Source organism: Apteryx mantelli, chromosome Z (assembly GCF_036417845.1).
Source record: "Apteryx mantelli isolate bAptMan1 chromosome Z, bAptMan1.hap1, whole genome shotgun sequence".
In the NCBI taxonomy this organism is placed as follows: Eukaryota; Metazoa; Chordata; class Aves; order Apterygiformes; family Apterygidae; genus Apteryx; species Apteryx mantelli.
The window spans coordinates 17,130,985-17,147,164 of NC_090020.1; the positions used below are offsets into that span (position 1 = coordinate 17,130,985).

A 16,180-nucleotide genomic window follows, 5' to 3' on the forward strand; every position below is an offset into this window, starting at 1 on the left:
TAGCAGTGTGCTTGAGCAGGGGCATTGGACCAGGTGATCTCCAGAGGTCATTTCCAATCCCAGCTATTCTGTGTGTGATTCTACCTGTGTGTGAAATGCCTGAAGCCGTACTCATTTGTTCCTTCACTGTTTGCACTGAGAGATTGCCTGGAAAGGTGTTAAAATCCAGTGGGTGTTGCACACTTCTGGGGGCTTATTTTATTATAGCTTTATTGAGCTATAAAGAAGACCTGAAAGATCACTGACAATACGTGTTTTTTTTCCTCTGATAATCTCTTTTTTAAAAAGAAATAATAACGGATGTGTCGGACTGGAGCTCATTTGGTTTTGTGAGTGATCTTTAATGGCTTAACTCTTCACAAAAAATATCTCGGCTATAAATGATATACTTTACTAGTGCTGTGCTTTACTAGTGTTTGAAGTATTTGAAGCTTTAGGAAAAACCTCCTTTTGTCCAGAATACTGGTTACTCATAAAAAAATAAACCAAAATTCAGAATTTTAAATAATATTAATGAATGGTTGTCCCCTCTCAGTTCATTTTTTAAAATTCCCTTAACTTCTGTAATGTTACTAAATTTCTAGGAATCAACTTAGTCTGATTCATTACTGAGAAAAACAAGATATCTTTGCTCTTGTAGATATTAAAAAAAAAATTTGAGTACTTTTTAAATCTTCTTTACATGTCCTCAAGGCACATAAAGGAATATACCTGAAGAACTTTTTGTTTTGTCATCTGGAAATGTTAATTTGCACATGCATATCATGAATTATCTGCAAGTGTTGGAGACTTTTCAGAAATTTATATGTATTGCTTGGTACAGGAGGCCAAGGTGCAAAATGTCTTTCTTTCCCTCTACAAGGAAGAATATTTGAAAGAGTAGGACCTAGTTTGCTGAATGTAAAATGGAACCAGCTCGCTCTTCTGGGAAGTCATTTTCTGATTCATTATTTAGGGCCTTCAGTAACAGTTCTGGATATCATTGAGGTTCTAGCTCAGCAAAGGATCTAAAAATATTAAGAGATCTGAGGAACACTTAATTTCTGTGCAGCTAATGTATGTGTTTACTCACATGTGAGGCTGCATTACTGAATCCAGCCCTAGCGCTAACGTGCATATTGTCTGGAGAATACTGACATGCCTTTCTGGAGCATTTGTGCTAGATTTCATTGGAAACCTTCAGTTTGCATGTGTTTCTGTTGGCATATTCCTGCCTGTCAAAGTTAGTATTTCCATGAAAGTGAGTTGCTCACCTGCTGCACCAGCCTGTCATCTGGCAGGCTGCCAGGCAGCAGGGTCTCAAGTCTCCCTGGTTTTTGGTAGGTGCAGCACAGTGTGCCCACCTCCCAGGGCTGGGGCAGCCTGGCTACTCAGCAGCCTCCCCACTCAGCTGCGGTTTCCAAGGTTGTTTGGCTGCTGCTCAGCTGGGGAAACTCTGAATCTGGAAGTTTTGGAGGTATTTTTTTAATTCACAAACACTTTTTTTTTTCTTGGGGGAGAGGGGGAATGCTGTTCTTCTCCAACCTCTGCACTTCCCTTTCATGAACTCAGAGTTTACATTTTCCAGTTCTAATACAGAGGTAAAATTGATGGATCTACAGTGCATTTGAGGTCTTCTTATCAAGTGTACAGTGCCTTTTTGTTATAGAACTGTTGCATATTTTCACTAGGTAAGTGGAGGATAAACATCAAAATTTTGGTGACCTTTTTAGTAGTATCTCTGCTCTTCATGTGCCTGAATATTCCACTCTTAATATACTCTGTTGTTTAGGCCTCTCAGCGAATGAAAACTCCAGCTAAATATATGACTGGAACCGCAGCCTTGCCTTTCAATCCTGCCACATTTGGGGAGGTAATTGTCAGTATTTCACTTCCTTCGTTAAGTGTACCATTATTTATTTAGAGAGTGGTAGAGGAGGCTAATGGAGGGTTATCATAAGTCACCCTACCTTCTAAAGTTTCTCTTATAAACAGATGTTGGAAGGAGCTCTGCTCATTTTGTTTGTCTGTCCTTAAACAGGTCTGAACAGGATTTTCACAGGGGTTGGGGCGTATGTTTCTAAGAGGGCTGCTTTCTGAAGTGTATCCAACATAATAGTTTCTCAAACGAAGGAGCTGGCAATCCTGTGTAATTTCCCACCATGCTCTCCTTGAGGCTGTTCTCCTCCTAGCAAATTTCCTGTCTTCATTGGACTGTAGACACAAATTCAGATGTGATGTAAGATCTGTATTAGTAATGCACTGGGATGAGGCCTGCCAAATTGGTGTAAAGTACAGGCTGAACTACCTGAAAGAAGGTTTCATCAGCTTATGATAAACCAAAAGTCTGTTTATGATTTAACCTCTTGAGTATGTTGTAGGCAGTGTGGGGCTGTCTGCTTACACAAGCATATTGCAGAAACAGTTCCTAAGATTTGTTACACTTCGTGTATATCCCTATCTCATTGCTTCCTGCTCTGTCTAAATTTGGTCAAAGAAGGAACTGTCTTGTTTTGGTTGACTTAAGTACAGCATATTCCTTGTTCTTTTATTTTGACTCCACCATGGTTTGCCAGGTGCTTGTGCACTCATGAGAATCCTGTTTTCTATCCTCTGCTTAGATAGTCCTGTACCTACGGATGTGTCTTGCTCACAGTGCAGGTGTGTTACCAACTTCACAGAGCTTGGCAGATATGCAGGATCATGCTCCAGCCATTGGACGTTATATAAGAAACCTCATGTCTGGTGACCACATATCCTTCTCTTCCTCCTCTTCAAAAATTGGAGAAACCAACCCTGTACAGATATATGTTGGCCTTCTTCAGCAGCTGTTATCTGGTGTTGGAGGTGAGAAGCTATGTGCCACAGCATATTTAAGAAAGAAAAGATAGTCATTCATTAGAAATGATCTGTCTCACCCAGTACTTTGAATTTGGCTTCAGTAATCACAAAATTGCAACGTAGATATATCCTCTTCAGTTTAAAGTGTTCCCTTCTATACTCTGTACTTCTATACTCCGTACTTCCCTTCTGTACTCTATCAGTTGGAGAAAATAGCACAGTAAAATTGTACCATCGGTTGAGATAGTGCTTTAAAATTGTGAAGCTATTGTCTGTATTTTTAGTAGCCTCCTCACCTATGAATGCTTCCTCTGTTCTGACTTCCTCATTTTGATCATAGCATATCTGAGACAAGTGTAGTTTTAAAGTACTTGAATACCTTTAGAACAAATTGCTACCAGAATGTTTGCTTCTGTTAGTTTGTCTAGTGTCTCAAAGAAATATTAAATCCTACTGTTCCATATTATTTTGTATCTCCAATAAATTGCAAATGGATACTTTAAAATACCTGGTATTTCTTACCTCTTTTTATCACTCATTGTTGTAAATACTGTGCTTTTTGAAATAACTTCATTCTTTGTTGGAAATACTGTGCTTTTTGAAATAACTTCATTCTTTAATGACTGTTCAGGTTTGCCAGTCATGTATTGTCTCCTGGAAGTTGTTTCAGTATATCCAGAAAAACTAGCCACCAGATTTATAGATAAAATGGATTGGATAAAGGTATGTTGAAAACTTTTGTTTGTTTTTTGGGAGAGGATGGAAGAGGCCTGGCATTAGCAAAATCTGGCATTTTCTAAAGGTGGAATGGAGTTTTATTTGTAAAGCATGCATTTAATTTGAAATCTGATGTTTCTACCTACGGTCAACAACTCGTGAGATGTTATATGAAATATGCTAGGGAAAAGTGTTTTTTGGTTCTTTAATATTCTTGGTTTTGTACACTGACCTACACATTCTGGGCAGCCTATCTCACTGATCCCCTTGAAATAGTCTGTCAGTTTTGCTCTTGATTCAAAGATCTGTTAAGCAGCAAAACAAAAATGAAAACAAAATTCAGCAAATTGTTTAAAAATGGGGATGTTCCATTTGGGAGATGTGAGTGTGTTGCTTCCCAATAAAAGAGAAGAATTAGATCACTAATTGTCTTAGAGCAATTTCTGTGCATTTTTTTTTTTCCCCTCTAATGAAAACCAGATAAACTGGAGCCCACTGGAGGATAAGCCAAAGAGAATGCACCTTTCCTTGGATTCTCTTCTCAGGCAGATGCCTTCTTTTTTTATGAGTCTCTTTAAGCATCCAGAATTTGCTAACCTCTTACGGATTGCAATGCCTTTGTTTTCAATAGAGGATCTGCCATGAAAAAAACAGAGAAGCTGAAGAAGAATCAGAATGTGTTCTGATAAATTCTCTTGCTGTCTTCTGTGCTGATGCACATGACTTAACACATCTATTCAGATGCATGTATTGAGTTTCAAAGGAGAATACTTAAAATACTCTTTTCTTCAGTATTGCTCATCATTTGCAGAGAAACCTTCTTTTTCTTTGGCATGGTATCCATTTGCTAAATTATACTTCCAGGGATGGTAACTGATACTACCTAGTTCCAGAAATATTGTCATAAATCAAGGCTTGTGTGATTTTACTTGGCCAAGTGGTAGTAATGAAGGAACAGGTCTAGTGGCTTGTCAGAAGTCAGCTACATGATCTGATGCAGGTTTTGAGCTGAAATTGGAGTTCTGTTTTCAAGAGTCTGACAGATCTCATTACTTTCTTGTTTGTTTGCTTGGCTCTTTTTTTTTTTTTTTCTTACTCCTGGTGACCCAAGTCATTCAAAGCCTTGAGTATGAATTTTTCATGTGAATGTGTTGTATTATACGTCAAATTAATAGCAGAGGTAAGGTTATATTTTAAAAAAATGGTCTGAGGCTTCCTAAATTTAACTTTTTAACAACCAGGTTGTTAAAAGATTCTGCATACAAAGTAGATGAATTCATACTGAGAACTGATTCCTCCCCACATTTCTTCTATCACCATTGAATTAAATTTGTTTACTCTCTTCAGTTTTTTTCCCTTTGATTAATAACAAGAAAATCGAGGCCTCTTGTAACTCAGGAAAAGTAGTTCTTTGCAGTTCTGTAGGGTTTTTATTTTAGCTCAGTTTGGATGTGAAATGTGGAAGCTCTTCTCTGAAGAAAAAACTCAGCAAAGCATTCAGTCAGTATATTTAACTCAGAAGTGGTGAACAGATCGCTTGTGGCCAGTGGTAGTATTCCTCCGAAAGTTAAGCATCAAGTGCAGCAGGTGCTTTGCTGAGTTGAATGCTTAGTTTGTTACTTACTGATAATGCTCTTTCAAAGAAAGATTTCAGAATTAAGTAGTAATTATGTAGTTCCATGACATCTGTGCTTGTATATGGCAACACTGTAAGAACAGGCTGTTTAAGTTGATTCTGTATTTCTTGTTTCTTTTTGAAAACTTCTGCAGAGCCTGATGAACACGAACAAAGAAGAAATGCGTGAGCTTGCAGCCTTGTTTTATTCTGTAGTGTTGTCTACAATGTCTGGAGATGAGCTTAGGGCCTCTGTAGAGCAGCTGATCAAGATGACAAAAGACAATCATGTAACTACCTTTCTCTGTCTGCTTCCTGTTTTTTTTTTTTTTTTTTTTTTTTAGTGTCATTTGACTAATAAAAAATGTGATTCTTGCTGTTGTCCAGGATGTATTAGCCTATTGTATAAAATTAACTACCTGGCTTCTAGTTGGACAGTGGGAAGAGTTTTTTGTTGTAGGTGGGTGGAACAGATCTTTAAATAAATTAATCTCTGAAGCTATTGTTAAAGTTAGTAAGAGGGTTTTTTGGAGACAGTGCTCATAAGCACAGCCATCATGTATTCACCAGCTTTAGTCAGCTAAATATTCTTTGTCCCATTGATTGGTAAAGGGTCATATTACTTACCTCAGACAACTTGAGTCCATATTCATGAGCAATTAAGGTACCCACAGAACTAAGAAAATATTTAACTTGTTACTTGTCCCCCTCCCCTAGCTCAGCCGTAGCACCCTCATGGCTTCCCATTGCCTCAGGGCCTTTGCCAGCCTTCTTTCTACCCCCACAATGGACTGGTCAGCAACCCTCCACCTCCTGTAGCTGTAACGCTACAAGGTGGGTTTTCCTTCCCTCCTTCTGGAGCTCCTTCCCCCTCGCCTTATTTTTATCTCTGGATTTTGCCACTACTAGAATTGAGAAGGAGTCATGAAAACTTTCTTTCTGAAAAGAAATTGAGCATATTTCTTTCGTGGTATGTCTTGAATTCTGAAAGCTAGGAAGAGTATTAGCATTTTTAAACTGCATTTTCCCCAAACTTTTTTTTTTTGTCTCAGTTTCTCTAATGGACTTAATGGACCCCCATTTTTCATTTCAGACAACAGATACTCAAATGCTGAAAAGAAGTGCTGATCATTTTGTGTATTATTTAACAGACATGGATTACTTTGATTCTGTGAAGGCTGAGTCTGGGAGCCCAAACCATGTCATTGCTCGGCTTTACTTAGGGTACAGCTTCTGCAGTTACAAAGCCAGCACAGAAGGCTCTCAGCCCCTGACAGTTGCTTTCTGTGCTATTGGTCCTGCTTATCCAGTAGTCCATGAAGCCATGCTTGACTTTTCACAGAATGTGCCTTAAAATAGACAGGAAAGTGAAACCTGAAGCAAAAAAAGGCTTTTCTGAATTTGAGTCAGCTAGTGCTCTGATTCAGCATGAACTTACAAAGTCAGATAACTCAGTACAACTAGGGCTGTAGGGCAGTGATCTCTGGTGGCTCGGTAAGGACAGTGGTGGAAATGGGTAGCTGAAGCAGAGAGGGGTAAAGGGCCCATCTTCAGCAGGCTTTGCTGCTTGTGAGACCACAGCAAGGAGCAATCCCTGGTGGCAAAGCAAGTTTGAGGTTCCCATCCTGGCAGCACAGGTGCAGTGATGCAGCTTCTTGCAGGGCTGTTGTAAAAATAGATCACTGAACTAAGCTGAGTGTAATCCCCTGCCTCCCTTTTTTTTTTTTTTAATTAAGGTTGCATTTCAGTCTCACTGTCTTATTTCTGCACTAAATCATTTTACTAGAATTCACCTGTGAGAGAAAGCACCATTGTTAAATATTCTCAGTGTCGTATCAGTATTGGAGAAATTAACATTCTTGATATTTAATTGTGATAATTAGGTTTCACAGTCTGTGGACTGCTGAACTGTGTGGAGGTGTTGCCTTCAATGTTAGTAGGTCAAGTGTTTTCACACTCTGCATAATGCAAATCTTGAGTAATTCCACTTCAGCACTGCTTTTTATTCAAGAGAAGACTCTCTTCCCTTAATCTGAGTATCTCCAGTTTTTAAGTAGACACAATATAGCAATATCTTGTTTCATCTCCAAAATTCTGTACTTAGATGAATCTGAGTTCTGGTGATAAGAGATTTAGGAAGACGCATTAAAAATTTAGGAGTTTTAAAAAAAAATTTCTTAAAGGACTCCATCATCAGAAAGCGCTAGCAGTACGAAACATTCTCCTGTTGCATTGTAAGCTGAACCTCAGCACTCTTCAGGGTGCCTTTCCAGCTGGCTTTTCCATGTGTGCTCTTAAATCACTGCTATTTGCAAAGTGTTACTTACTTTGAAAATGAGATTTTTCTGCACTGTTGGTGTTGTCTGTAGAGCCCGGAGGTCCAACATGGCTCCTTGTTGGCTTTGGGGTTTACAGTAGGAAGGTACTTGGCCAAAAGGAAAATCAGAACAATGGAGCTACACGACATAGAACCACCAAACACTGCAGTCATGCCGGAACAAGAACAGCTCATAAAGTCGACGACAGAGACAATAGGTAACTTCCCACCTGAGACTTTGCTGCATGTGACAGTTGTTTTTCAGTCGCCCCTGGCTGAGGACACTTCTACGATAGTCAGCCCATTGATAAGTCATCTTGAATTCACTTGTTTAATAGAATTTAGTCTTTAGAAATGTCATCTGATCAAAAGTATGAATGCAGGACATCTCAACAAGAATTAGACTTTTAGGTCACAGACCAGCATAGCACACATAGGTGTGGTGCCACTGCCTAGACTCATCTCAGTGACTCCCGTCAGTTTGGTTTTGTTCTAGCATAACACTTCCTACCAGCTGTAGAGGAGATAAGTACTTAGCTTCTTGCTTGGGTAAAATGTAAGTGCCTGCCTGTCTGCCCACTACTAAGTAATAATACAAAATCCAGGTCATCCTGTCTGCTTTTTCCTGTAGGTTCTTTTTTGGGCAGTACCTCTCCCTTCCTCGTGGTGGCTGCTTGCACGGCTCTGGGGGAGATTGGCAGGAACGGCCCCTTGCCAATCCCCAGTGAAGGCACAGGATTTACAAAGCTGCAGCTTGTTGAAAGTTTATTGGCACGAATCCCTTCCAGCAAGGAAACAAATAAGGCAAGATTTTGTAATGTTGTTATGATTCTTGTTCCTTTCTGGAATACTCCATCCCCAATTTCATGTATTACCTTCCAAACTCATCCTTAATTTTTAAAGGATCTCTTACTTGAATGTAATTAGAATTATCATAAGCTTTAGTGAGTCAGAACTGGGCTAAGGGCTTTCAGAAAATCTAGTGTTGTCTAACTCTTGATAGTGTATACTTTGTATCTTCATTAGTAGAAGCTCAGGGGATGAAAATTATGAAAGGTGATAATTTTAATTCAAAAAAAAAAAAGGAATATCATCTTTTACAATGGAACGAACTAGCCTGAAGAGTAATTCTCAAAGGTAGCAAGACATTTGGGTTTTTTGTGTTCTGTAGAAAAGTTGTGTTTTTGGAAGAGAGGTGCAGTGATTGATCTGTAAAATCTCTTGCATGTCTAAATTCTGGTACCTTATGTGAAAGTTCAGTAAGGAAGTGAGAAAGAGTGGGTTTAAAGTGTATCTCCTGGACTTGCAGGAAAACTATGTGATTGATGTGTTTGTTTGTTTTATTTATATTTAAGATGAAGGAACGAGCAATACAAACACTAGGTTACTTTCCAGTGGGAGATGAAGATTTTCCCCACCAGAAGCTACTGTTGCAAGGTTTAATGGATTCTGTGGAGGTGAGGCGCTAATAACACATTGTTCCTTATAGTGCAGTGTGTGTTCCCATTTGGATGCTCTTTAAATACTCTGGGGCCAAGTTTACAAGGGAACATTGAGCTGTCTTTTTGTAATAGTGCATCTGGGTTTTTTAGGGCTGGCTTAAAATAGAGAGCAGAGGTAGGTTTGGGGTTTGTAAACTGTGGACATAAAATATTTTTGAGTTTTAAAAACTTGCCGCTTGAGGTCTCTACCCTAGTCTCTGACAAGAATATGTCTTCCCATTTAGGAGGACTGTCTGTATGTGTAAAATTATTAGAGCTTATATTAATGAAGCATTAGGTCTGTACTTGGGCCTTCAAAAGTGTTTTAAAAGTAGATAATTTAAATACAGCTTTTTTTCTCATTAGGATGACATCCACCAATGTACCTCACTTGAATTAGGAGCTTTGTTTCTTCATAGGAAGTTTTGTTTTGTCAGTCTGCATGCACCAGTGTTTGTACTGCACTGTGTTCCTTCATAGTACTGAAGAGCTGCTTCATATATTGCAGCATACAAGACAGCAAAATTAAATAGTCAGGGAGCTTTTTTCGGTGTTCTTCGTTTACAGCTTGGTTTTACCTTTCTTCCTTAGTCACACTGACATAGGATTCAATATTGTAGAAGCAGCTATTGAGTATCAGACAGGCTAGCTTTGCTGAGTCATCTAGTCTGGTGTGATCAAACAAACAAAAATAGCAAGAACATTGTGTACACATCTACAAAATGATGCTTGAGTGCCATGTTTATCTCCTGGAACTGCTCAAGGACATTACAGCTTTCTTTATAAAATACATACCTGAGAAAAAAACAATTGATCTTAGACTGCAGGAAGCTACAGGCTTACTTCTCCAAATGCCTGAGCATTTTCTGCTTCCACAGGGTTAAGAGAAGCAGTCTAGAAGGTGCTCAGCAGATAGGAAAACCAGTTCATACAGTTAGAGATTCGTCATAAATAACGGCAAGAAGTGGCAGAGTTCTGCACATTCTGTTCCTGAGGGCCTTAGGCAATAGTGCAGAGAGAACAGAAACAAAGCAAAGTTTTTGCTGCATCTTTTCTTATGTGGAAAACAAATTTGTTCCTTTCTTAGCAATGATCAACTTCTGGATGAAATTGCAGGAGGATCTTATACTACTGCTTACTACAACAAAGTCACAGTAATTTTTGTTAATAACTGGCAGTCCTGTTACCATTTTAATTTTTGTTTGTATTACTTTGATCCTGTCTCTCTAGTCCTTCTGTTCACTAATTTGAACTTGCAGAGAGACTGGCAAATGCTTTGTAGGAGCCATGTTGTAAAAACAGATGTGGAGATTTTAGCTCTCATCAGGTATTTTGGAGAGTTGGACAGTGGCTCAGTTTCCATCAACTTCAGTGGGTCTGGGCTGTTAGATAGTTTCAGAAGTTCAACACAAATGTGATCTTACTGCAAACTGGTGCTGAGAAATGGGGTAGAGGGAAGAGACTGCAGTTCTGTGAAATACCAGAAGTTTTACTGTTTATTTAATAAGTACTGTCAATCAGTGAGGTTCTCTTGTGTTTTTTCAGGCCAAACAAATAGAACTGCAGTTCACCGTTGGTGAAGCTATTACCAGTGCTGCTGTAGGAACCAGCTCAGTGGCTGCACGTGATGCATGGACAGTCGCAGAGGAGGAATATATCCCTCCTCCAGGTAGGCCTTCCTAGTACAGAAGGCTGGAATAAGGAACATAAAATCTCACTGTTCTGGTGCAGCACTGGGCTTGATTATAGTGGTGGAAATAAATGCACTTTGCATTTGTTAATGCAGTGCTCTGTGTTTTGCAATGCTGGGTTATTTATGCATCCTTTTACCTCTTCAAGTCCATCTAGTCAAAGGGTAGAATACTTTATTTCACTTGCTATTTAAATAGCTTCTTGATGAAATCTCATTGCCATTTGACACTGCGTTTGTTTAATTTTTTCATTGCAGTTTCCCATGTTGAGTTAATTTTAGATTTAACACACAAAAACCTTTTAAAATAACAGTTTGAAGCATGAATTGGAAAATAGGGTTGTAAGATTAAATTTCAAGTCTTTTTCCAACAACTTGGATTGATACGATCAAGTGACATTTACATGAAGTTCACTGTTCTGCACATCTATCTGACTCTGGGTAACTTGTTTAAGGACTGAGATTCTGGCCCCATTAAAATATGATCATGACAAAATGCTAGCTCCAAAACAGTCAGAGGTAAATACCAGCCTTAGTTGGGCAAACAGGTGCTTAGCATTTTAAGTGAGAGTGTTCTTAGATCTTAAGTGTATACAAAGCTGAGCATGTGCAGAACTCGGTGGAGTTTGCATTTGCTTCAGAAATTTTGAGTCTTCCCAGCAACTAAATATAGTCCAGTGAATCTTATGCAGTCTGAGTGGTGCTTCTTCTTGGCCACATGCTCTGAAACACTTTCACGAAGCGTTAGGAGGCCTCTGTTCGGTGGAGTTTTTTCCAGGATGAAAACTTTTCCAGTGACTCCAGTGAAGGCTTTTCCTGAATCAGCAGAGGTGAAGATGTCACCTGAGTACTCATGTGCTGATTAGGTTTCCATTGCTTTTGCACATTATATTGAAATTAAAAATGAATGTGGATGATTGTTAAAGCTCCTCCCTTCCCCTACTGCTTTTTTCTTTCATATAGATTTGAAAGTGAATGATGTGGTTCCCTGGGTTCTAGACCTTATTTTGAACAAGCACATTATCAGCCCCAACCCACACATCAGGCAGGCAGCCTGCATCTGGCTTCTGTCAATGGTGAAGAAATTGAGCACACACAAAGCAATTAAGGTAAGAAATAAGCCTCTTTCCAATCACTGGCTCCTTGTCCCTGCTTTTGCTGCTCACTTCCTTTAGGTACCTTCCTTCCCCTTCACTTCCATTTTCCCCTTTTCCCAGTGCTGCTACAGTCCTTACTGAGGTCTTTTTGAGACATGGCTTGTCTTATGTTACTAGGGGAGCATATTAATTGGCAGATGAACAGGGCCATATGCCACCTTTGTAAACATCTGACTTGCATTCAGGTCAGTCTGATGTTGGTATAAATAGCTGTTATAAGATGAAGTGCCAATACATCTTCCCTTGCAAAGAAGAGGTTGGTGTCTTTATAGTTTTAAGGATTTCTTTTTGCAAAATGTTGAAAGGAGGTAGAGGAGGGAAATGGGGGGGAAAATCAAATGGAATTCCTTGGCTCATTTGCTTCACAGAGATTATCACAACTCTGCTACCGAGTGCTTCTTGTATTTAATATTTTTGGTGTGATTTGATGAAAACCTTATAGTTAGGGTGCTTGTCTGTGATGAGAGACTCAAAATGTGAAAGATCTTATGCAGAAACTTAATCAAGTATTCCCTATTGAAATGTCCTCTCTCAGTACAGAGGTGCTGTAGACTGTGATGGGGCCATGTAGCCACTTTCTGGCTATGCTCTGCAGGTAATTGATAAAGAGTTTTGGGAGGATAGGTACTTTGCAAATTTACTGTTACATGTAAAACTTGCCACGTATTATGCTTGTCTAAACAATGGATCTTGCAGGAGGTGGCAAAATCCTCTAGTCTGAGGATGGAGGAAAGGTGTCCTCAAGCAGAGGATTGCCCAGTCTGGCTGCAAGCCAGATTTATGGCCTGTCCATTACTACCGTGTATTAGACAACGAAAATAAAGTATGTGATTTAGAAATGGCATGGGAGCTGTAGAAGCTGGGCAAGTAACTGTTATGTTTTGTGAGCTGCAGTCAGGCTGCTGCTTGCCTCTTTGAAAGGAGGGTAGTTCTTGTTTTAGGCGTAGCTTGATAGGCAACTCCTCTGATAAAATAACCTGTTTATCTGTTAGAGACTTGCCTTGAGACCAGACGATGCAAAAGCTGAAATAAAAATAATATCCTTTTTCTCGTCTTTCAGTCTCATCTCAAGGATATCCAAGGTGCATTTGTTTCAGTTCTGTCAGATAGTGATGGTAAGTACTATTGTATCTTAGGAGTTTTGTTTTTTCATAGGCTCCTGACAGAATGGAGGGAATTGTTAACAGACGGAAAGTCATGTACACACCCTTTGTCAGCCAACATTAAAAGCTGTCGGTAGAAACATTCGCTTCTATAGTAAAAGGAATGCTTCCTTTTGTACTGTTGCATGCAGAAACAGGAGGCACAGCTTTTTTCTGTTCTCAGGTACCTTAGCACAAATGTTTTCCTGCATTTGCCCCTGCAGATTGTAGTAACAGAGACTGTTCAGTGCTTCTTCTCTGTACTGGGCAGCAGTGTGCATAGGGAGTTCTGCATAGACAGGAACTCTCAGCCCTCTTTAAACTAACAGGTTGTAGCTCATAATGTCCACCCATGGCAGGTGGTGGAAGGGGTGGTGTCTGATGGCCTAATCAGAGCTCATGGAAGTCGAAGAAGAGAGTGTTACCATTAATTTCACTGGACTTTTGTTCAGAGGCCAGCAATGTTTCAACAGAATATTTACAGCTCTTGGAACGCTCCCTGCTATTTCAAAGTGAGCAGTGACAATATTAACACAAAGATATCACTTAATATTGTGGATGGGGGTGAGGGAAGTATGTGCTTTCAGAACAAATTGCTGCTTCAGAATCCAAAGCCTGTGTCTTGCCAGAATCAAGCAGCTCTGAAACGGAGAACTGTGAACTGCAACACAGAGCTCCCACTTCCTAGATCATTATTTTAGTTGGCTCTTGTTGGAATTTGTTTATTACTACCTATATGTTCTTCTTCAGCTTTATTTTGTAAAATCTTTTGCAGAACTTAGTCAAGACGTTGCTTCAAAAGGTCTTGGCCTGGTATATGAACTAGGAAGTGAACAGGATCAGCAAGAGCTAGTCACCACACTCGTTGATAACCTTATGACTGGGAAAAGGTACAGTGAGCTCAGAACACAGTGAGAGAGTACTCTGCCCTGTGTGTCTGATGGGAACAAAAATGTGCTTCTCTCTTGTGCAGAGAGAGATGTTTTGTGGCAGGGGAAGCCAATATCTGCATACTGTCAGGGGTGAATGAACTGGGACATTTCTCAGTTTAGGTTAGGGTTTGTTGTGACTGAAATTACTCCAAATTTTATTCCATTTTGAGTTCAGCAAAGCTTCTAAATAATGATTCGTTCCTGTTTCAAGCAGTTCAAATTGGTTTTGGTTTGTGTGGATTCCCTACTTGCTGCATTGTGTTACTGCAAAGGTCAATCGCCTCTTGCAGCAACTCTGAACAATGTGAATGTTGCAGAACTGGGGATCTGCCTTGTGTCTGAAATGCACCTTTTGCTGAGGAAGTGTTAATGGTCGCTTGTCTGTTTTAGTGCCACAGATGCTGGTCTTACAAGACTGCTGGCTACTAATTATGTTGGATCAGTGCTGGAAATCCTACTCCTACAGCCCACTCCTGTCTAACTCAGTGTGGGTGTGGCCACTGTGAATGACAAAAATCTAGGCTAGGAATGTGGGGGACTCTAGTGGCTGAGAAGAGGAAGAGATGAATGGAAATTGGATTTTTTCCTTTTAAAGTAGGGGTGTGCTCTCTCTGTACATGTGTGCTGTCCATGATGTAACTTGTGTCTGGGCTGAAATAAAAGACTGCCATTCAGTGTTTTGACCTTTGCTTTCTCGGTGCACAGCAAAACCCTAACTTTCTGCAGCTTCTCCTTAATAATACTTATGATAAGGGTTAATGAGACTCCTTGCAGTGTGTGTGGTTTTGCACACCTGTATGTTTTTTGCAGGATTGGAACCTAAAGAATGGGAAGTTACTGAGTTAATAAAGCAAAACAAATTCACTTGTTCCGTAGTGTGCAGTCCATTCAAGGACAGGGTTTGGCAAAGCTAATACTGGACCTCTTTTACCACCAGAGCCAAACATGAAGTGACTGGAGAAACTGTGGTGTTTCAAGGTGGCCTGAGCAAAACTCCAGATGGGTAAGTTTACTGACAGTCTCAATGACAGCACGCATAATCTGTGCTGAAACAGTATTCCCTTTCATATAGATCTATTCCCTGTGTTTTTCATTCCTGCTTATTTTCTAAGTTACCTTAACTGTTTTCTTGTAGCACAGATAAGATATTCACTTCTCTCTGTTTGCTTTAGGCTGTAATTTGACTATAGCTGTATAGCTGTGGCATTTCTGTAGCTAAAAATAGTGATACCAGTTTTCCTTCTGTTTTCCAAAGTCAAGGTCTTTCTACTTACAAGGAGCTTTGTTCACTGGCTAGTGATCTTAATCAGCCAGACCTGGTGTACAAATTCATGAATCTGGCCAACCATCATGCCATGTGGAATTCTCGGAAGGTAATTTGTTGCTTTCATACCATTTCCGTTCCCTCTGTGAACTCTGAAAACAAAAACTGTATTTCTCTAACTCTGCTTATATGATCCATGGATAACTGCCTGTGGAGGCTTTTCTGTGTTGATACTTCAGTGTCAGATCTAATGCAGGTTCACCAGTCTAAGAAGCAGCTTTAAGATTACTTGAAATTCTTACAACAAAATATTGGTATTACACTGTTTAAATCATCCTGCATTCCACTCTGAATCAGCTGTGATCCTTTCCTGTTACTTCTGGGAGTGTTTAGAAGCCAGGTCCTGATGTGTTCAGACAGTGAGTATTTTCAAAACTTGGTGAATTTTCAGATGCAAGAGAAAATGAGCTTTGTTACATCGGAAGGCAGAGCGCAAAGTATTCAGGAGCAAGTGGTTAGAAGCCCAGTTCCCAACACACCAGTTTAACCACTGTTGTCCAAATAGTGTCCTTTTTTTTTTTTTTTTTTTAATTTATCAAAAAGATCAAGTCTTGATATTTTACAGCTGCTGGAACCTTTATCAAAGCCAAAATACTATTGGATCTACTTCCTGAAAAAATGTAGGATCATAAATTTTAAAATTTATGTATACTTGCAGAGCTCTAACTTGGGGCCTGTCTTTTTCATGGGTTTTACCTAAACATAGAAGAATTTGTTTTGTTCCTGGAGCAGGCAGTGCACCTTTCATGCCCTTTCATGAAGAAGATCCAGGTAGGCTGTATCTTCTGTACTGAAGCATACATGCTCCCTACCTGAGATTTTGAGTCTCTGGCAATGTCACTTAGTGCAAAAAGCAAGTTCCAGCTTTAACTTTTGTCCAAAGTCTGACATGTCAACACATCTCTCAAGACTTCCCTCTCTCTGCACTGGGACTCCAGGAGCCACAGGTGTGCAGCCCAGTCCTTCCTAACTTTGTGGAATTTCA

General features: G+C 39.7%; 1 protein-coding gene across 9 annotated transcripts in view; it reads left to right on the forward strand.

Annotated features, from left to right (window-relative positions):
* The window catches only part of ECPAS (Ecm29 proteasome adaptor and scaffold), a 66,290-nt gene that overhangs the window by 28,894 nt on the left and 21,216 nt on the right, over nt 1-16,180 (forward strand). For 8 of the 9 annotated variants that reach the window (XM_067316147.1, XM_067316148.1, XM_067316155.1 and 5 more), the window contains 13 exons: nt 1,772-1,852; nt 2,601-2,826; nt 3,452-3,543; nt 5,308-5,442; nt 7,522-7,687; nt 8,101-8,273; nt 8,825-8,926; nt 10,496-10,619; nt 11,604-11,749; nt 12,858-12,912; nt 13,715-13,829; nt 14,809-14,874; nt 15,127-15,244. In XM_067316147.1, the coding sequence (XP_067172248.1) occupies nt 1,772-1,852; nt 2,601-2,826; nt 3,452-3,543; nt 5,308-5,442; nt 7,522-7,687; nt 8,101-8,273; nt 8,825-8,926; nt 10,496-10,619; nt 11,604-11,749; nt 12,858-12,912; nt 13,715-13,829; nt 14,809-14,874; nt 15,127-15,244 (1,599 nt within the window). The remainder of the gene's footprint in view (nt 1-1,771; nt 1,853-2,600; nt 2,827-3,451; nt 3,544-5,307; nt 5,443-7,521; nt 7,688-8,100; nt 8,274-8,824; nt 8,927-10,495; nt 10,620-11,603; nt 11,750-12,857; nt 12,913-13,714; nt 13,830-14,808; nt 14,875-15,126; nt 15,245-16,180) is intronic. The other variant, XM_067316152.1, reaches the window with a different exon arrangement.